A 21,567-nucleotide genomic window follows, 5' to 3' on the forward strand; every position below is an offset into this window, starting at 1 on the left:
GGAAAGATACTGAAGATTAGAGAAGAACCAATATTAACTCAGTAAGGGAAAGAGGAAAGATCAGAAAAATTACCAATCAGTTAATGCCTGTACTAAGGAAGACATTCATTTGACAACCCATCATTCGGTACTGGAAGCATTTAGGCAATTTTGTTTCCTAAATGTGTTTAGGAAAGAACAAATCATGTTAGGTTAATTAATTTTTTTCTGAGATGATGACAGAGCTGCTACACCAAGAGAATGCTATGGATGGGGTGCACCATGATTGCAAAGCATCTGTTAAGTCCTCATGTAAGTGCAGCTAAGGTAAACAAATATGGTATTGCAGTCCGATGGACTTGTATCTGGATGACCTGCAAGCCCCAAAGGATGCTCATAAATGTTTCTGTATCATTCAGGAGGGAAGTAGAGTGATGTTATTGGCTGCTGCTGTTCAACCCCTTTTTTAAAAAAAAGACACAAGATGAATCAAATGATACAAAATTAAGGGGATTGACATTATGGACAAAGTCACTATTCAAAAGACTCAAATGCTGGGCCAAATCCAATAAAATGATTCATTGTGACAAGTGACCTGCATCTGGGTAGGAAAGATCAGATGAATAGGTTACAGGATTGTACAGAATTGATTCAATGGGAAGGCATGTGAGTGAGATGCATCTAGGAATAGCAAGGCCTGCTAGCTGAACATGAGCAAATAGTGGTATGGCAACTAAATAAAATACAATCTTGGTTACATTAATAAAAGCATTGTATCCAGATCCTTTCCCTTTTCACACAGCATGATAATGACCAGCTGGTTGAGATTAAAACTGAATATCAGGAAATTTCCTAAGAGTTGTTATGGTGATTCCAATGGAAGTTTTCAAATGGGGGGGGGGGGAATGGCCATCAATAATTCATTAGATTCCTGCATTGAGCAGGAACTGGATTGGATATCCTATAAGATGCCTTCCATTTCGTAAGTTACATAATTCTAAAATCTATCAGTTACAAAACCTTTCTGCTTTCCTGAGTTATACCAAAAATGTAGTTAATATATTTTCTACAATACCCATAAACATTTACTCAGTAGACTCCCATATTTGGAAACATTACCATATTCCACAAATATATTATTTATTTCAAAGTTTAAGGTTACATTTTAGAGATGTTTGAGAAGGCATGAGACCAGCCATATCACACAAATAGCAGCAAAGAATAAATGTTTCTGAAAATGAGTGAAGCACAGCTCTGCTCACTTTATTGGTTGCATAGTTTAAAGAATACTGTAATCAATCATTTCATTTTTAGCCTGACATTTGCAATATAATTGTTTTTTTAGTAGGCTATCTTCTCTAATTTTTAAATATCAACAATTCATACTAGTGCTCATCTAAGTATTTTGAGGATCACAATACTATTTTCATTAGTTTCAGGAAATGAAATTTGTACTTTCTTTCCTATATCATATTAAAGGAATAAGATCGATGCTATAAATCAGCCTAACCCCATCTGATCCCCTTTACAATTCTTACATGTTTACAAGAAACTTCACCTAAGAAATTTAATGCAATTAATCTGCAAAAACTCCACTGGAATTTGGTTATTTTCACCCTAGTTTAGACCATATACATTCTTAGATCTAAGATTATCTATAATCACCTTTACAATTTATATTATTTGTGCTATATTATCCTTCATGTTTACCGTATTTTCTATCTAAAGCAAGTAAAAGTGTTCTGCAATTTGTAGTTCCATTGAAACAATAGCAGGAGGCACTTTCTGGCAGGTGTGATGGTTTAACAATGCAGTTCCTCAGTGGTGCCTTGGCAACTTGATTTTTCCATTAAAATTTCTTAAAATGGTTTTCACTTAGTATTCAGTAGTTGTGGTAAGTTTATACAAGGTTTTATAAAAACTAGATTTTTGTCAAACAGGAATATAAATTTTAACTGAGCAATCAAGGATAAGGTCCAGCCAGAAGCCATAAAGTTTAGCCATGAAGTCCAGCCAGAAGCCCTGGGTCATTCTTCATTAGCTTGTTCTGTAATATAAGGCAGAATTTAAAAAGTGATAAAGATCTTCAGGTGAATAATTTTTGAAGTAAAGATATATGCACTTACCATGAAAATTTGCTAGTGTTTTTTATGTAAAAAACAAAACAAAAAAAGAGAATAAGCTTTTAAAAAATTTCAGATTGGAAATGGAGATTTTGAATAGAATCCTAAAACAATTTAGATCCTAAAGCTGAACAGAAAGAAGAGATTCCAAAACTGAATAGATAATCTAGATATCCAACTAGATCAAGGATGGATAATTTGCGGCACTCCAAACATTTCTAAAAGAGAACCAGTTTGATGTAAAGGTTAAGGTAACAGGCTAAAAATCAAGAGACTGTGAATTATAGTCCCACCTTAGGCACAAAATTGACTGGGTGACCAGTCATTCTCTCTCTTCCCTAGGAAGCACACAATGGCAAATCACTTCTGAAATCTTGCCAAGAAAATGGCAGGGACATGTTCAGGCAGTTGTTAGGCGTTAGCACAGATTTGGAGGTACAAAAAAAAAATTATGAACAGAAACCCCCAGTCTACTCAGCATAACCAAAGACCAATTCCTACCTTGGAGGACTATATGCTCTCACCAGGTAAAGGAGATCACCCTTTCGCTCAGGGAAGAAGTGATAGAAGACAGTCAAGTGGAAACAATCCAGGTTGTAGTTCATTAAAAAGAAATTTGAAATAAAATTGTGTCTGTATGTGTGTATCTCAGTACTGTGGTAGCATGTAGCCAACCCTTATGGGTCCTAGTCAGTACTTTGATGGGAGACAGTTAGCTTTTTTCCTCCCTGAAATAATTTTAAAGTTTCAGGAAAGAAACCTCTGCTGTCAGAAACAATAAAAAGGTATTAAAGAATAAGAACTGCTTGTTCTTTTTTGTTTGCCTTTACTTGCTTTGACTTCCAGGTAGTCAGATGAGTGAGAATGAGAAATCTCAAAGCTATAGCAATAATCTGATTATTGAGTGTTTAATTAAGCATCTCATTTTCCAAGTACTTGCGGCTATTATTATCAGCTAGTTGGTTTACATCAGAAAATTCAAGGCTATGCTTTCACTTTTAAAATAGCATCCTGACTGAACAATAGGGTGAGGGTGTAGGAACCAAATGCTAAATCTGTCCAATTTGCAGCTTTCTTTGATTCAGCCTTTATTATGCTAAAATTTTTCGACAATAATCTTTAGAGGGGAGTGACAAGGAGGATTATAGGGGGAAAAAAAGAATGACACAAGTAAAGGAAGGTGGAAATCTAAAGGGGCTAACAAGTCACAAGTCAAACATGAACCAGCAGTCTCCTGCACTGCTAAAAAAAAAAGCAATTACTATGTTAACAGGAGCATTAGAGCCTAGATCATTGGGATTTAATTGTAGCATTTACTTTACTCTATTCAGACATTATTTAGAATTTTTGTCTAGTTCTGGATACCTCAGTTCACACAATGAATTCAGAGAAAGGCTATGAAAATGGTGAGGAATCTTGAAACCAAACATTTTGAGGAACAGTTAAAGCAGGGGTGTCAAACTCATGTCACAGCGTCATCACGTGACGTATCACAATTTTTTCCCCCTTCACTAAACTGGGCTTGGGCGTGGCCAGTACATGACGCATCCGGCCTGTGGGCTGCGAGTTTGACGGCCCTGTCAAGGATCTGGCAATGTTTAGGTTGCAGAAAAAATAGATTAGGAGAAATATGACAGCAGACTTCAAATAAAGACTTGTCACACAGAAGAGGTAGTGAACTTATACAGGTAGTTATTGACTTATGACTGCTATTGAGCTTTGAGTGAATTATGGTCATTGTGTTGTGCTGGTCATTAAGCAGATTGTGACCGTGACCGATTTTATGACTTGTTTTGCGGTAGTCATTATGCAAACGCTGCAGTCAGAAAGTGAACCTATTTTTTGCAATGAGTGTCTTTGCCAGAAACCTAAAGTAAATGCCAGGTTCTGGTAAAAAAAAAATTGTGAATTTTGATCACAGGACTGCAGGATGCTGCAAAGTCCATAAATGTGGACTGATTACCAAGTGGCCAGAATGGTCATGTGGTTGTGGGGTTAGCGGGGTGGATGGCAACTGTTGGAACTTTGAATCTGGGTTATAACTTGTCTAGGACTACTTACTTGAATGGTCACTAAGCGAGCAATCACAAGTTGAGGCCCACCTGTTCTCCAGGTTCAAACCAGATATGAAGAGGCTATATCTGAATGTACATAGGCTGTCACATAAAGTGGTGATCTTTTTGCTGGAGGTCTTCAAACAGGGCAAAAAGATACCTTTGTAGTGCACTGAACAAGAGGTGAGACTATATGACTTTAAGGTCATGTCCATCTATGATTCATCCTATATTTCTAGTTCTCTTTTGAATATGCATATTCATGATGTCTTCTGAAACACTTTCTCAAAGAAATTCCCAGCAAATGTACATAACAATTCACAGGCTGCTACCTGAACATCTGTTGTAGAACACACAAGAATATCAATACAATATACTGTGTTCTTAATATATTACATTTTATGTTCTCCATCAACATACCTATCTCCGTGACCAGTGAAGCTTCTCTGGTTTCTTCTTTTGTTTCCGAGGCCCCAGGTATTATCTCATGGTGTGTCTCAATTTCCACCTTTTCTCCTGCCTCACCTGGTACAGTAACTATAGAGATCAAGGCAAGGAACACTGAAAAGAGCACTGAGTGTCTCAACAAACTATAGATTTTACTCTGTCAGCCATATATTTTTTTTAACTAGGAAAAAGCACAAGAGATACCTAGTATTGCTGCTGAAATATTAGCACTTGTTTATTAGAAATTCAGTCACTAAAGGCTTTATTATTGCAATTATTCATATCCTTCATGTTAGCTTTCTTTGTGGCTGAAAAAAAAAGTTGGTAAAACTATTTAGAAATTAAATTACTAAAGCTTATCCTTAGCAATGAGCAAATCCATTTCCAGATTAGAGATGGTTACTCCCATTTGCATATATTCGCTAAATATACCGCTAGATAAAGCTTTCCCACATAAAATTACTATCTAATTACCACTTTATCTGGTAAGAGTTATTGGAGGGAAGAACAAACAAAGGAAAAATTAACACCTGATAGCATGTGGTCATTTAATCTTGAACAGCTATTATACCTTTTTATTACTTTTTCAGGATAAATTATTGTTATTACTTTCAAATACTCAAATACTTGCTCAAATTCACTGAGCAAATGTTTTCTGTTCCCAGGCAGAGGACCAAAAATATTAGGGTCAATATGCTGACTCTGTAAAATGCTTATAGTATTAGTATAGCCTTTATTGTCATTGTACATCATGTATACAATAAAATTGGTTTTAGTCTCACTGGTGCAATCCATGACAAAAAATACAAACAACATAAATAGTATAAAGAATAATCCCTATGCAAGTAATTAGGGGGAAAAATAGAGGGCTGTAAAGCACTGTGAAGCGGTATATAAGTGTAAGCACTATTGCTATTCACACATAAAAATAATTGTTTAAACCTGACCCTTGAAATTGTTAAAAGAGAATATTTATTACCGTCTGTTAGCTGTTCCTCTTCATCCATAAGCAGTTCCGTCACAATTTCTGTTACAAAACATTGGATTTCCTCTGCTGAAGGCTCAGGTGTACCCCCTTCTGAGGTTTCAGTAGGTTCAGGCTTCTTATCCTGGAGAGATTCTGAAGGTGAAGAAAGAGCAGCTTCTGTGGCAACTTGAGGATTGCTAACCAACTCTGTTGATTCCACAGCCTGAGGCCCACCAGCTTCAAGGAAGTCTAAAGATAAGCATTGACTTCTGTCAAACTTTTCTTCTGATGCCATTAGCTGAGGCTCTGTACCCTCAGGATCTACTCTGTGACAGGTAGAAAGGTCACATGTTGTTATTTCCTGAATCAACGCATCAGGCTCCTCTTTACGGAGATCCTCATCTCCTTTTTTCCAAGAAGATCCAAGCTTCATCTCCTCCAGGGGTTCAAGTTTAGTCTGGGCAGATCCTGTGTCATTTTTATCTGTGATAGGGAAGCTGTCATCTGATTTCCCAGTGTTGATCAAGTGTGTGTTTTAAAGAAGAGAGAGAAACAAATAAATAAATATTTGCAGCCACTGTTAATCAGGGAGTTATCTTTTTATGCATTTTGTTTCCTTCTGAATTTTCTATTTACTCACCTCTCATCCTACCCATATGATTTATTATAACTTATGAAATTGTTATTCTTTAAGGTACCACATGTTGCTTTGTTATAACTAATCGTTGGGAAATAATATGGACAGAACTCTATGTATTTTAAATACATAGAGTGTGGTTACAAATAGGTAAATGAGCTAAGGCCCGATCTTTCTGAGGAGATTATGGTGATCCTCTTCCTATGTTCAGAAAAATGCTGAAACTGTTCCAGAGAGCATTGTACAAGATTCGGCCATCTGTGCTTTTATGTTTGTTTTATGTTTGTTTTATCTTTGATTTCACTGTTATTTAGTTTTTATCCCTACTTACAGTTGTTTTTCTCTATATCATGCTAACTACCAGAAGTCCTTTGACTTTGGTGGGATATAATGGAAGAATCTTACATTTCCAACAACATATACAAAATCAGGGAAAAAATCCTTGAAGGGGAGAGGCAAAAAAACAACCTAAAGAGCATTTTCATACATATAAATTATTACCTGCTGTGGGCAGAAATCCAAATAGTAAAAGAAAAAGAATGGAGTATCTTATGAGGAGAGAGGCTTAACGCATCTGAAAGCTAATCAAAAACACTTCATAGCCCAATATTTTAATGCAGGTCCCATGTGAACAGGTTTATTTTCTGTAATATTTGTGAATTATATCAACCTGAATAAATATATATTTCAAATACTATTATTATTGCTATTTATCGTTTTAATGATTACTGGCTAGTAAATTGCCTAGTTTACACTACTGTCTGTAGTGAAGCCACCATTCTGAGATCAGCATTAAAAAAAACTGCACCAGTTAGCAGACTTTGCTTCACATTTCTATGTTGTTTTCCTGACTGTACAATAAAAATATAATTAGACCTAACAGCATATATGTATGTAACACTGGTCCTTCATGTAATATATTATCAAAGCATGTCAGATGGATTAAGAGATCATTTAAAAGTTAGAATATCATTTTAAAACTTTACTAAAATTGTCACATATTAGCAGTTGTAAAGTTCCTCAAAAACAGAAATGAGAAAACTGATGTACGTCTTTAAATTACAAAAGGAACATTTATTTTAAAATACAACTCTAAAATTAATCAGAAATACTTAAAATTTGTCACATCAAAATGCACACAAAAATGCAGTTTTTATCAATATTTTCTACATGAGTTGATTTTGAAGAAAGCATCTCTTTACATAGCTATCTTTAAAACTGATACATAATCCTCATTAATTTCAGTACAATTCATCTCAGAATTTTAGCAGTTCCAGTTCAATCACTGTTTTTCTGGATTTGGCAGAAAATGCTGAAAATAAACATTAAGGACAAACCAACTTGCAAAAGAGCAATATGTCATTATTGATTAATTATAATTAATAAGGATAACAGCCCTATGCTAATTTGTTAAAATAAGCTCATTTAACAGAGTGAGGATTTATTCTTCAGGATCTACTGCATATTACTAGAATGGAATTTGATCACTAGGTCCATCCATAATGAATGATTAAGTGGTTTCCTCTTTTGATTTCTCCTAAGTGCCATAGAGAATGGACAAGGGTGCGAATAGGGGCAAAAGACTAAAGCAAAGCTGAACTTTTGCAATGCGGGGCTGGAAATTACTTGCCCTCCGATGCCATCTGTCAGAAATGGTGTAGGCAGGGTCTCCTGCTTTTGGGGAGGGGGGGTTGGACTAGATGACCTACAAGGTCCCTTCCAACTCTGTTAATCTGTTAAATGATGGAATGGGATACACAAAGGGGAAGTCAACGAGGGCAGCCAAGAACAGGCTGCCCTGAAGTAATAAAGGCGACTAAGAAGCTCTTCAGTTGCAGACGTTGGTGGTGGGAGGGGGGGGGAGAGAGACCTGCATTTCCGAAAATCGTTATTTTTTCTCCGCGTTGATTTAGCTCTCTTATCGGCCAGGCTTTTCCAGCCTTGAATGTCTTACACATCCCCAAATTCCGCTTCTTGAAGCGATGCCACTTGCGAGGGCGACTCCTCCACTTTGGCGTTAAAACGTTAAAAACCGCCGAGCACTCACCGCACTGGGGCAACCCGTTGGCCTCCGGGGATTTGGGAGTTTGCCGGCCGAACTCCTTGACTTTGGTTTGAGCGCTGCTCGAGCACCCCATGGCGTGGTGGTTATAATAACACCGGCTCCCAAGGGCGCCAGGCACCCAGGTGGGTCTTCTCGGCTGTGGCTGCAGGTGAGACCCCGGCGAGTCGGCTCTCCGCTTCCTGCCAGGAAAGGAATACGCACAGGTGGTTCCTCCTCGGACACGTAAAAAAAAAAAAAAAAGCCCAACCAAAGCACACCCCTCCCCTCCCCTCCCTTCCCCTCCCGCGTTGCGCTGGCAGAGCAACTCGCCCCTTGCCCGCTCTCGCGGGAGAGTGTTTATCACTCCGGTTCGGTTGCCATAAGAACGGCTCAGTGAGGGGTAGTTTCCAACAAGCCTCCTCTCAGATTTTTGGCATGCCCGGTCTTGGTGCGGGGCGCAGGCGCGTCTGAGGCGGCCCAGAGACTGAACCGCAAGAGAGCGAGGAAGAGTTAATGGCAACCACGTGCGGCGATTCTGCTAAAATGGGCTGAAGGCAGCCTACCCTGCCTGGGACGTTTCGCCAAGCGCCCTCCCCACCCGCTCCTCAAAATCCAACTTTTGTTGATTCCAGGAATACACAATCCCCAAATCCTTTCTGACACGACTGTGATCATTTTCAACAACTCTTCATCGCCTTTTTTAAAAAAAATTTTTTTAATTTTTTAAGACATAAACATAAAATACATCTTTTCAGAACGAAGCATTGATCCGGTCATAAATTGGTACAATTACTAACTCCTCTTTAACAAAAACTTTTTTCCCTCAATCTCCACTAATTACCATTTTATAAAAAATAATTTAAAAAAATAAAACAGAGAGAAAAAAACAGACTAACTCATAATGACTTACTCAAAACAATTGCCTTTCTATTATTTCACCTCAGATCTTTATTTTCAAATAGTACAACTTAATATTTTACACATTTGTTTCCCTAAATTCTATCTATTTAACAGTACCATTATCCCAAAAACTGTTACTTAAATCTTTAAATCCTAACCCAATATCATTTTTTTTCTTTTTGCTTAGATGAATGTATCTTAAAATATAAATCATTACAATTATTATAAATATTTAAACAATATTTTAACTGTTGTTCCCAATATAATCATCTTCATTGCTGTTTATCCCAACATAACCATCCTACTCTTCATTGCCTTTTTATAACACCTCAGATAATCTGAATTATAACCATCACTTCAGTGTGCTCAATGCATCCATAGCTATAACCAACTTTCTGCCACATATGTGGGCCTGTATTTCCTCAGCCAGGAAGGGCACATCCCCAAGTCCCAAATGTCCTTATGATTCTTGATGAACATGTATTTTATGTACACTGACAGCATATGCACCAAGACAAATTCCTTGTGTGTCCAATCACACTTGGCCAATAAAAAATTCTATTCTATTTTAAGTGCCAAACGTCCTTCTTAGTATGGCTGTGATGGTGGTGAATGCAATTCAAAAAACACCATCTCAGATTATTTGGGGCTGACCTACATGTGGGTAGTGCAATCCTTAACTAGCAACAAAGGACACTTAGGGAACCCCTAAAAGTTATGTTTGGCAAGGCCAATGCTACCTTTTATTGTTACTTTTCTTCCCTTTCATTATTCCCCCCCCCCCATCATAATATTTGATGACGGGCACTCTGCATTTTAGCTTTGTGTGTGGGGGTGTTGTATGCCTGTGGTGGGATGCCATTTGCTCCTTACTCAGACAATAGGCCTATTGTTTTAAAGTTACACATTTACTTGGTTGTTTGGGGACTTGGTCTGCATTGCACAGGTATGGTAACCATTATGATTTATGTTTTGAAAACTAGTTTATTTCCTGGTGAAAGAAAAGCAAAACAAATATTGCAGGTTCTTTAATTATCTTGAATAGCTGTTGCATCAGGTGGTCCATGTGGGTAATGCAATTAGTAATTGTTTAACCTTCTAAACATTTGCAACATACCAACCAGGCAGATGGGAAGTGTGGGACATACAAGCTGGAGGCAAGTTTGTACAAAACAGTTAATCCAAGGCAATCAGTTTTTGTGTTTGATTAGAAAACATTCACAAGCAATGCAAACATTAATGAATACTGTACAAAGTACATGTCTCTTTCAGATGTAGTCATAAACATAAAAAGTAACAGAAGTTATCTAAATATATATGAATAACTGTTGGATTCTGCAATTTAACTGATCTAATTCATTATATTTCAATTATAGGAAGCTAAAACATGATTTTTGAGACTAGGAGCGTGTTTCTGAAGGTCACAGTTGACTTCCTATGTTGCCAGTTGAATTTGAAGCCTATTTCAAATTGCTCATAATAGTTTTTTCATGGGTACCAGACCATCCAATTTTATAATGTTCACTCTGCACCTTTAATTCAATGGAACACATTTTGCTGATCCTTCCCTTGGATACATCTGACACCAGTTGTTAATTCTGCTTGATTCATTATGTAGGTCATACTGTGGAACAAACTGACATTGGAGTTGGAACAAGTCCCTTCCTTATTAGAGTTTAGCAATTGGCTCAAAATATATGTTAATTATTTAACTGCTTAACTTTTCAAAACAATTTAATTATTTGAAAATATAATTGTTTAATGTTTTAATAATGCTTTAACTGTATTTCTATAAGTCACCACAAACCATTATAGGTTTAATATGCTCTAAATAAATGAACATGTGCATTTGTTAGGTTGTATTATCCATCTATTGACTATATTTTATTTGTATTTCACCTTTTTTTTTTTTTGCAATGTACATAATGTTGACTCCTTTTATTTTCCTCACAACAATCCTATTAAGATAGGTTGGGCTGACTGATCCAAAGTCACCAGTTGGTTTCCATGCCAAAGGAAGAACAGTCAGTTTAGAGTTCAACACTTTAACTATTATATCAAATTTTATATGTATGTTTTAAGATGTGCACTAGGAGTTGATTATTTTCTAGGTTTTGTCTATACTTCTGCAGTCTTTGTTTTTTCAGATTTTTAAAAACTGTTTCCTGACTGGTGATAGAATGACAAAAATGTCAGTGTTGATTCAGCAGATTGCAACCTTCCAAAATTCTCATTGTGTTGGATTTGGAACAATGAGGTCTATTTGGTTTCTAGACCCTAAGTGAATAGGACAGTACATGCATCAGAGGTAATTGAATGAGCATGTTTACACTTCCTTTATAAATGATAATTTATCATGAACCTCAGTCTGCCACTTTTAATCCCATAGGAAGAAAACTAATTAGTGTGGTTGCCAAAATGGAATTTTAATAAAGCCCTTTGGCTTGTTTGATGAGAGAAATGCATGAAAGAAATGTCCAATGTCTGCTAATTTTACAGTGTTTGGGAGGTTCTGAATATGGTATTAGGATAACAATGTTCACAGTGATAAAATACCAAACAGAGTTGAAAGGTAGCAGTAGTAAGGTAAATGTACAGACAGCCCTTTACTTACCATCACAATTGGTACCAGACTTTCTATTGCTAAGCAAGGCAGTTGTTAAGTGAATCATGCAGTTGTTAAATGGATTCTGCTTTCCCCATTGACTTTGCTTGTTGGAAGCTGACTGGGAAGGCTGCAAATGGGGTTCACATGACCCCAAGACACTTTAACGATAGTAAATTCATGACAATTGCCAAATGCCCAAATTTTGATCATATTGTATGAATGTGGGGATGCTGCAACAACCAGAAGTGTGAGTACTGGTCATAGGCCACTTTTTTCAGTGTCATGGTAACCTTGAATGGGTACTAAATAAATGATTAAATGTTGAGGACTATTTGTAAATCAAATAAATAAATAAATAATACAACTAACTTAAACGGCTCTTTTGGTTCCGCCAACAACATACTTGTCTGTTTGCAAACTAACAGACTTCGAAGTCTTATAGATTTGAGAAAAATAACTTGAGTCTCATCTTCTCAGTGCAGATGCAACTGTCTTAATAAAATGAAGATATATTGTTGCCTGAAATTTAAAAAAAAGATTCTGCCCCTTTTATATATAAAAGTTGATTGGACTGGTCATCAAACCTTACTGTCACTTTTATGATAAGAAAATACCCACCACACTATTAGATGTGGTAGCCTGTTGTAGAAGGACCAGGCTAGGATCTGCATCGATACATTTAATGGAAGATATTTACACTGAATCCAAACTACCATCCTTGTGCAGAAATCGAAATGAATCCTTTGCTCCTAGTTAGCATTTTGCCATTTTCACTGAGGAATTTTCTTTATTTTGAATAGATCCATTATATTACCTTTAGTTAAAATTCCAATGTAATCCTTGAGCATTTATATTTATTCTATTCCTCTTGATCAAACTTTCTTACTCAGTTACTGCAGTCACATAATGGGAGTTATCAATCAGGTCTCTGACGTACTGATAAGACATTTGTCTTCCTATATTAAGAATTCAGTGTCAGCTAGAGGGCAGTAGTTAGTCAGCACCTGGCTGATCTCAAAAAGCTAAGCTATGTCTAGAAATACTCTGCATATACGGTAAATATTTATAATTATGATCCACTGATTATTTCCTAAAACAAAGTGAACAGCAAAAAATCTGGTGGGAAAGACATTTACTGTTAATCCAGGTTGGATTACAAAATAAGATGGTGGTTAGCATTTATGTTCAAAGGTGCTTCTTTAATAAGTTGGACAGCACAAATTTTACATTTCAAAATTTCAAAGTTATCAATTATTCATCCCTGCTTTATAAAAGTATGGTCTAGGACCAAAGTTTGATGGATCTCCTTAACTCATATCTCACTATTTCATAGAGAACTGTTTTATTCTTCAATTTAGTACAATCTCTTCAAAGTGGCTCATCTACCTTCCCCATTATGTTTCTTTGATTTTCATGAATCTTGCCAAACACTTTTTCTAGTCCCATCCCATTATCCTCCCCTCCTCTCCCCCCAAATATAATTTTGTTTCTACACTATTACAAACATGCAGTTTTTGGGGCAAAGCATGACACAGATTTGCCATTGTCTTTTTCTATAACTTTTCATTGTTCAGTCCAGTCTGGAGAACTGCTGTTTCCCCATTGTTTCTTTACCAAGCTGGTCCCACTTAACTTCCATGGCCAAAAGCTCCAACATGGTAGTACTTGTTGAGACAAAAGCTTGTGTAGTTTTACTACACAAGGTAAGAGCCTGATGGAATGGTAATTTTAAGCTTAATTTGAAGAAGGCAGCAGAAATGTATGGATCTAGAACGGACTTTCCCTAGTTGCTGAGATCAAAGCAGATAGGGAACACAGCAGATAATTCAATTAGAGACTTTGCTACCCAAATTCCTTTCCCCTAAAAACTGTGCTTTATCAATGAGTTAGAGAAACTGGGATTATCTTTTCCTAGCAATCACAATGCCCATCTTCTATGTTTACATTTCAGTTTATACGGTAGTATCCACATTTTGGGTATGTTTTAACTGTTCACCAATGAAATTATACAGTACTTGTTAATGCCATGATTTTCCCATTGTAATGCTTTAAAACTCACAGCTTAGAACAAATCTATGCATGTGTCCCTCAATTCCAAATGCTCTCTATTTTGCAAATTATAGATTTTAAAGAGATTTTGAACATTTTGCATGTTCATTGAGGCACACAAGAGGTTAAACGAATCCAGTTTGCTGGGACAATAAGAGTATGGTGCCAATTTTCATTTGAAAATATTCAAACGAAAATATTCAGGATTCCAATTACAAATATCAATTTGGACTTTCCTTCCTCCAGAGATAAAACTCTCTACATGTAGTTGTTACCCATAAAACTCAGGCACCCAAGTTCATGTGGAGTTAAAAAGTACTTAGTCTCAGAATTTGAAATACACCCAGTATCTTTGTAAAGTAGCTTTTCCATCGCCATCACCTACAATACAAACCACAAGTACTTGAGGCAAAGCAAAAGGCATTAAGGGGGTGGTGAAGTCTTTGTATAGGTATAGAAACAAATGAAACATATTAGATTTAGAACAGAATAGAGCTGGAAGGGACCTTGGAGGTCTTCTAGTCCAGCCCCCTGCTCAAGCAGGAGAAATGTAAGTAATGTGTCAAAGAAACAAATCAAGCTATAAACGACATTGATGTGCAATGAAGAATTTGCTCTGTAAGGCTTGAGAAAAGACAGCCACAATTAAAATGTTTCATCTCCTTTCCTTCCCCATCTATTTCGTTAAGCTTGCAACTGTAATGAAGGACTTCAGAATACAGTACAGCCCTATTACTTAACAGTCCCTGAAAGGGCTAGAGTTTGTACATTAAAGGACATTCCTTTGCTCAAAGGAAAAACATGGTTTCCTAAAGTTGAAAAGGACGCAAAGATGCGATGCTAAAATGCTAAGTTCACCTACATTAAAATGCTAATAATGAACCCTAAAAGTTTATGCAGTTCTATACAGCAAAACTGACATCCTCCGATTATTCATTCTTCTTAATGTCCATTCTTCTTAAAGTTGCCAAGGTTGAAAAACACTGCTTTACCCTTTGCACTGTGAACCAGGAAAAAAAGCTAGTGCCCCGAATAAACCTATGCAAAATCGCTAGTTTTATGAAGCGCAGCAGTCTCGCGATTGTTGCGCGCGCATCCTCAACGTAAACCAGAAAGCCGCGAGGGTTTTCGGAAGTGGGGGGGGGGATTGAGGTGTCCGCTCTCGCGAGAGTCGCTGTCGGTCGCGCTGAAGCCGCGTGGTCCTACGCGTTGCCGCGAGAGACTTCCTTCCTTTCCTCGTTGCCCGGCCATCTTGGAGGCGCTCCTCTGGTGAGCGGGGCCTGGGCCTTTGGAGGAAGGGGCCGCCTTGGGTGAGGGGAGCGTTTGGCGGGTGGAAAACGGCTGTGCTCGGCCGCAGTGTTGACTCTTTTCCTTTTGCGCAGGCAACGGCAGGGCCGACGTGAGCCGGCAAGATGGTGGCCGCCAAGAAGACGGTGAGTGAGCGTGCCAGCCAGCCGGCTGACCTGACGTTAAAAGGGGATAACCGGGGATCCCGAATTTCAGCAGCGCTCCAACGATTGCGAAAGGCCTCTTGACTCGAGACGACAAATTTCTGATCAAACGGGGTGGAGGGTTGCTGATGGGAAGAGGCACTGATAACACCTAAGCAATAGCGATTGGGCCTTCCTTCAGCCTCCTAGAAAGCGCGGTTCATTTCGGAGCTTTCCGCCCTAGTTGTTGTTTCCATGCCGGGTGTCATATGGAATGGCAAAGGCAGATGCTATGACACAAAGAGTCCATTTGTAGGTCTTTGGGTGATGGCCGTAGGTTTTGCTGCCTCCTGGTACCATCTGTGCTGTATATGCGCACATACAGACAGAATAAAGAATTAGAATTCTTTATTGGCCAAGTGCGATTGGACACACAAGGAATTTGTCTTTGGTGCATTATGTACATTCTCAGTGTACATAAAAGAAAAGATACATTCGTCAAGAATCATAAGGTACAACACTTAATGATAGTCATAGGGTACAAATAAGCAATCAAATCATACTAGGAAACAATATAAATCGTAAGGATACAGCAACAAGTTACAGTCATAAGTGGGAGGAGATGGGTGATAGGAACGATGAGAAGATTAATAGTAATAGTAATGCAGACTTAGTGAATAGTTTGACAGTGTTGAGGGAATTATTTCTTTAGCAGAGTGATGGCGTTCGGGAAAAAACTGTTCTTGTGTCTAGTTGTTCTGGTGTGCAGTTTGATCCAGGCTTCGTTGCAGCTGTGAAAAATTTATGTGGCTGGGGTTTTTGCTACAGCGCCAGGTCTTCATATATTTGGATCTTGCACTGTTTGAGTTTTTCTATGCAAGTGTGCTTTATTTTAAAAAAAAAATCAATCCATCTGAAACTGACAGTTTTGAATAAATGCGTTCACTTTATAGGCATTTTAAAAGAATGCTTTTGAAAGCATATTAGGATGAAAAGAAACACCAGTATTTGGATTTATTAAACACTACTGGTTAAGCAATTCATATTATGAATTATCTCTTGAAGTTACTCTTTATGGTTTGGGATTGAACAAGAACTGTAATAGAATTATAGGCATGATTAGCTTTTGCTCTCAAACGACTTAGTTTTTAAAAAGGCTGGAAGATACAATTGTATTCTAATAACTCTTGACTGAGCTTTTGAGAAAGAGAAAATTCAACAAATATTAGTTGTGTTTTAAATGGGATTTTTTAAAGATATTTTGGTTGCATTGTACCATGTTAAAAAGCTTGCAAACTATTAATGTTAAAGAAAATGTTACATTTTATGGTGAGGCCAGCATATAGAGCCAGGCATGTAGTGAGAAAATAGACAAGGTATTTTAATGCCTTATGTGTAATAGAAGAGCTAAGGGAGTCTTTGCACAATTTCATGTTGTGCCAGTTGCATCCATTCCTGGAATATGAGCCCTGTGGCCTGTCACTCATGCTTTGATCATCTTGGTTGGATTATTGCAATATGCTCTTCATGGGGCTACCCTTGAAGAGTGTTCAGATGCTACAACTGGTACAGAATGTGGCACTGTGGACAGTTCTGGAGGCCCCTTTAATGATACATGTGACACTGCTGTTACGCATACTGCACTGGTTGCCAATTTTTTGGATGGGGGTCTAATTCAAGATGTTGATCATTATATACTGCTCAAAAAAATAAAGGGAACACAAGTAGAAGACATCCGAGATCTGAATGAATGAAATAGCCTTATTAAATACTTTGTTCTTTACATACAATAGTTTATACACTGCTCAAACAACTAAAGGGAACACAAAACTACTGTATATAACGAACAAAGTATTTAATAAGGCTATTTCATTCATTCAGATCTCAGATGTCTTCTGCTTGCGTTCCCTTTATTTTTTTGAGCAGGGTATTTAAAGCCCTTTATAGCATGGGTCCAGGGTCTCTGAAGAGCTATGTCGTCCCAAAGGGACTAGCCCACCCTGCTTGCTCCAGAAGAAGGGGCCCACTTTGGATCCCCTCTGCCAAAGAATTTCAACTGGCGGGGTCCAGGAGAAGGGCCTTTTCTCCTATGACCCCTGGCCTCTGGAATGTTCTCCTGCTGTAAATGAGGTCTTCCCCAACACTCCTGGCCTTTGGGAAGAGCCTGAAAACTTGGGCTCTGCTGTCTGACCTGGGGCCCCAACTGAGTTTGCTATGCTGATGGGATAGAGAAGATCCCAAACCCCAGATCGCCCATCATCTTGGGTTTTAGCTTTCCCATTTAATTATCCTAATTTTAATTGCCTTGAATTACCTTTTTTTTACTTTTTATTATATTGTAAGCTGCTCAATGTTGCAGTGAGATAGGTGGCATAAAAATTTAATAAAATGCAAAAAACATTCTATACATTCACTTTTTTTTTTAACAGAAAAAGTCTTTAGAGTCCATAAACTCTAGACTTCAGCTGGTTATGAAAAGTGGTAAATATGTACTTGGATATAAACAAACTCTGAAAATGATTCGGCAGGGCAAAGCCAAGTTGGTTATCCTAGCCAATAACTGTCCTGCTTTGAGGTAAGTGCACTTTTTGATTAGTTTTATTAAAGGATCACATAAAAGAGTTGCTTTCTTATAGTATTAATGAAAATGTTTTACCATTGACTTGTAGATATTTTTGACTTTTTTATATAGCTTTTCAAATATATTAATCAGCCAGACGCTGGATATCAATTTTTTTGCTGAAATTAGATTTCATCAATGAAGGGAGGTTGGATGAGACATTCCAACATTGTAATTTTGTGATCTTATAGGTTATTAACTTGATTTTTTTTTAAAAGGAAGACTGTGATGGGGTAATGTGAAGATAAAAGTTCTGAATATATATAATAGAAGAAAACTGTGATACCTTTATAGGTTTATATGCTCATGGGAAATTATTATACTGATATATTAGAATTGATAAAGTATGTTCTGCTTGCATATAGCAATTATGGATATATAATGTATAAAGCCTTTATGAGATTTTATTTTGTAAAATTTTGCAAAAATATTGCCAGCGCCAATGGTCTTTGGTTAATAACCAGAAGAAACTCAATTTACTCCTCAAATCTAAGCTCCAACCTACCTGTATATTGCAGGTTAAAATAGGTTTAATCTAGTCTTCATAATGCATTAGGTAAAGGTAAAGGTTCCCCTCGCACATATGTATTAGTTGTTCCCGACTCTAGGGGGCGGTGCTCCTCTCTGTTTCAAAGCCGAAGAGCCAGCACTGTCCAAAGATGTCTCCGTGGTCATGTGGCCAGCATGACTAAATGCCAAAGGCGCACGGAATGCTGTTACCTTCCCACCAAAGGTGGTCCCTATTTTTCTACTTGCATTTTTTATGTGCTTTCAAACTGCTAGGTTGGCAGAAGCTGGGACAAGTAAAGGGAGCTCATCCCGTTATGTGGCACTAGGGATTTGAACCAGTGAACTGCTGACCTTTTGATCGACAAGCTCAGCGTCATAGCCATTGAGCCACCGTATCCCTTCATAATGCATTAGTCCCATAAAAATGTATAAATTGTGATTGAATTAAATAGTTTTATTGTGTGTTTATTTTGTTCACTGTACAGAGTTCCTTTTAATAAACTGGTGGCTGTATGTTTTAATAAACAAATGAAATGAATAAAAATTAATTGTTAATGTCCTAACAGGACATTTCATATAAGTAAAATGTGACATAATCTGGAACAAAGCCAAATAAGTACCCTGTTTATTTCTGTACCTTTAGAAAATCAGAAATTGAGTACTATGCTATGTTGGCCAAAACTGGTGTGCATCACTACAGTGGCAACAATATTGAACTGGGAACAGCTTGTGGGAAGTACTACAGAGTATGTACACTTGCTATAATTGACCCAGGTATGTATGTTGTATTTAGTATCTTTGTCTGGATGAAACTGTTATTTTAATTGGATTTACCTTTATCTTGGTCTATTCACTAGGATTCTCTATAAATGTTATTGAATTGAGAACTCTGCACTTCAATATGCTAATATAAAATCAATAGTGTTTGTAAAGCAAAAATCGTATAATCTTATTTCATATGTGGTTTTAAGATTTATATTCTCACTAGAATAACCTTTGTCCTGATCAGAAGAAAATATGTTTGTCAGGAGGTCATTGAAATTGACCTGTAGGTCCAGTGGAGCAAATAATTTTAGAACTAATAAAGTTCATTTACCATCTTTCTTGCCACAGTTGTTAAGTGAATGACTGCAGCTGTTAAGTTAATAACATGGTTCTAAAGTGAATTTAGCTTCCCCACTGGCTTTGCTTGTCAGGTCGGAAAAGATGATCACATGACTGGGCGATGGCAATCGACATAAATATGAGTCAGTTGCCTAGCACCAGAATTAAGCATCTGGTAACTAATAAAGTTCATTTGCTGTATGGGTTCTTAAAGTGCATTAGAAAGTAATTTATTAGAGGCTAAAGATTTAAACTGTATGTATTGGATGTGAGAAGTTAATTTATCTTGATGAAAGTTAAATGCGAATATTCTCGCTGTTCTGGTTTGTACAGTAATCAGTGCAGGCTAGACATTCGCTATATTACCACTTTGCATTGTGTCCTCAGGGCTAGTTGGTCTCTCTAGTTCTGATTTTTACCTGCAAGTTACATTAACTGATTGAACTTTATAGTATGATCTGTCATTGGGAATATATTCAGATACGGTTATCAATAAAAAATTTGTAATACAGTATACTGTACATGACAAAGGTGTTTGTGAAATTTTGATACTGAAGTATGATGTTTTCCCCAACAGGTGACTCCGACATCATTAGAAGCATGCCAGAACAAACCAGTGAGAAGTAAAATTAATAAACTTTAAATTTTGTGTAATAAAACTGGCTTTAAATCTGTTGTTGGTATGAGTTTTTATAAGTCAGACACAACAAGTTGTATGCAAAGTTGATGGAGAAATCAAATAGTAAAAGTCTAAATAAAATAATTTAATTAGGAGTTAAAGATCAATGGGATTAAAGAATATAGTCATATTTGGCTCCGCTGATTGAGTTCTGTATTTATCTGAAAGAGAGAGATGACCAAAAAAACAAAAGACAAACTCATCTACAATATCCAGATTTATCATCAATCTTGTAGCACCTACTTCATAAATGTGCCTGTACATATGTAAGCATATTCAAATTGTACTGAGCATTTGAAAACCAGCAGAGGTCTTTAAACATGATTAGAAACCACCTAGAGTTGCTTAATTGTATAAATGCAGGAAGGAGGGAACCAACCAACTATCTTCTAATTAGGGCTATGCAGTGTTTCACATTCAGTATGGAAAAAATTCTGAGTGTGCTGAGAGACTTGCAGTTCTTTGTAGAAGCTACTACTGCTGCAGAATAGGAAAAAAATGCTAGGCTAAAGATAGGTAAGAGGAAATGATAAGTGTGCTAGGGAGACAAAAAAAGAGTAAAAACTGAGGCTGAAGGGAGGGCAAAAAGAAAAACCATGTTTAAATATTGTAGAAAAAGTAAAATTTAGTAAACAAACACTTCATCATCTAGGCAATTTAGACCTCAAGAACAATTCATTAGTTATTTGAATCTCATGCTAATTCTGTATTTTCAGTAAGGGTGACTACCTTTCCTAACTTGGAACCACCACACATTAAAAGTAAATAAGGATATATCGTAGTTAAGCAAATTCAGCCTTTTATTTAGAGCAAGAAAGCCAAACAGAATAGCTTATGAACAACTGAAAGAAAAACAATAGATGGTGGGAAAAGGTTATTAGACATAATTTATTTTTGGCATAATTCACCTAAGGCACTTCTTAATTTGTTCTGAAATAATAATACTATAATTCATTCTGGAATGAATTAATTTTCCCATATGATGGCTATCCATTCCTGCAAGTATCCGTTGGCCAACACTTCGAATACTTGTGTGATACATAAGTTTGAGAATTTTTTTTTTATAAAAAAGATATTCAAAATTTTGGTATATAATTCTAGCAATAAAATAACAATTTATACATTATATCCCCAAACCCTATCCCACATATAAATACTTAGTGGTTAATATGAACATAGGGAGTGCGCCTTAAATATGTTGGTTACTACTTCTCAAATTCCTAGAATCAATCACTTATGAGAAGTGTTGGCTGTAGAAAGAGTTTAAGCACAGAGAAATTACTTATTACTGCAGATATTGGCATTACCGCTGCATGAGAAGCACAGGAACACCATTGTAACGTAACACTTGAGTGCGTCCAGTCAGTACATTATTACAATGAATAGTGAACAATATTTGGCCTTTCCAGATTTCTA

The 21,567-nt window shown here is 36.9% G+C and overlaps 2 protein-coding genes and 1 non-coding gene across 3 annotated transcripts; 2 read left to right on the top strand and 1 right to left on the bottom strand.

Annotated features, from left to right (window-relative positions):
- Positions 1–1,673: 1,673 nt before the first annotated feature.
- Positions 1,674–8,440, bottom strand: LOC139315687 (uncharacterized). Its single transcript, XM_070942103.1, has 4 exons — positions 8,255–8,440; positions 5,583–6,074; positions 4,577–4,693; positions 1,674–2,026 (listed from the first exon to the last, which is right to left on the bottom strand). The coding sequence occupies exons 1-4, from the start codon at positions 8,343–8,345 to the stop codon at positions 2,007–2,009; spliced, it is 720 nt and encodes a 239-aa protein (XP_070798204.1). The 5' UTR covers positions 8,346–8,440; the 3' UTR covers positions 1,674–2,006.
- Positions 8,441–15,019: 6,579 nt separating this feature from the next.
- Positions 15,020–20,147, top strand: RPL30 (ribosomal protein L30). The gene is made up of 5 exons (XM_070942104.1): positions 15,020–15,077; positions 15,191–15,241; positions 17,668–17,813; positions 19,012–19,142; positions 20,050–20,147. Exons 2-5 carry the CDS (start codon positions 15,221–15,223, stop codon positions 20,097–20,099), a joined length of 348 nt encoding a protein of 115 aa, XP_070798205.1. The 5' UTR covers positions 15,020–15,077; positions 15,191–15,220; the 3' UTR covers positions 20,100–20,147.
- On the top strand, positions 19,773–19,906 carry LOC139316068 (small nucleolar RNA SNORA72). Its single transcript, XR_011600321.1, has one exon. It is a non-coding gene; the product is annotated as a small nucleolar RNA SNORA72 (small nucleolar RNA).
- Positions 20,148–21,567: the final 1,420 nt, after the last annotated feature.

The sequence above is a fragment of the Pituophis catenifer genome, unplaced genomic scaffold (assembly GCF_029215685.1).
Source record: "Pituophis catenifer annectens isolate HBS135680 unplaced genomic scaffold, rPitCat1.0.hap2 SCAF_3, whole genome shotgun sequence".
Taxonomy (NCBI): Eukaryota; Metazoa; Chordata; class Lepidosauria; order Squamata; family Colubridae; genus Pituophis; species Pituophis catenifer.

Excerpts from the sequence above, each read along its gene's own strand:
- LOC139315687 (XM_070942103.1), bottom strand. The coding sequence starts at position 8,345 with ATGGGGTGCTCGAGCAGCGCTCAAACCAAAGTCAAGGAGTTCGGCCGG. Across the intron at positions 4,694-5,582 it reads AGAGGAACAGCTAACAGACG|TTACTGTACCAGGTGAGGCA; the intron begins GTAATAAATATT and ends TGATCTCTATAG. Across the intron at positions 2,027-4,576 it reads TTCACTGGTCACGGAGATAG|AACAAGCTAATGAAGAATGA; the intron begins GTATGTTGATGG and ends CTTATATTACAG.
- RPL30 (XM_070942104.1), top strand. The coding sequence starts at position 15,221 with ATGGTGGCCGCCAAGAAGACG. Across the intron at positions 15,242-17,667 it reads TGGTGGCCGCCAAGAAGACG|AAAAAGTCTTTAGAGTCCAT; the intron begins GTGAGTGAGCGT and ends TTTTTTTAACAG. Across the intron at positions 17,814-19,011 it reads AATAACTGTCCTGCTTTGAG|AAAATCAGAAATTGAGTACT; the intron begins GTAAGTGCACTT and ends CTGTACCTTTAG.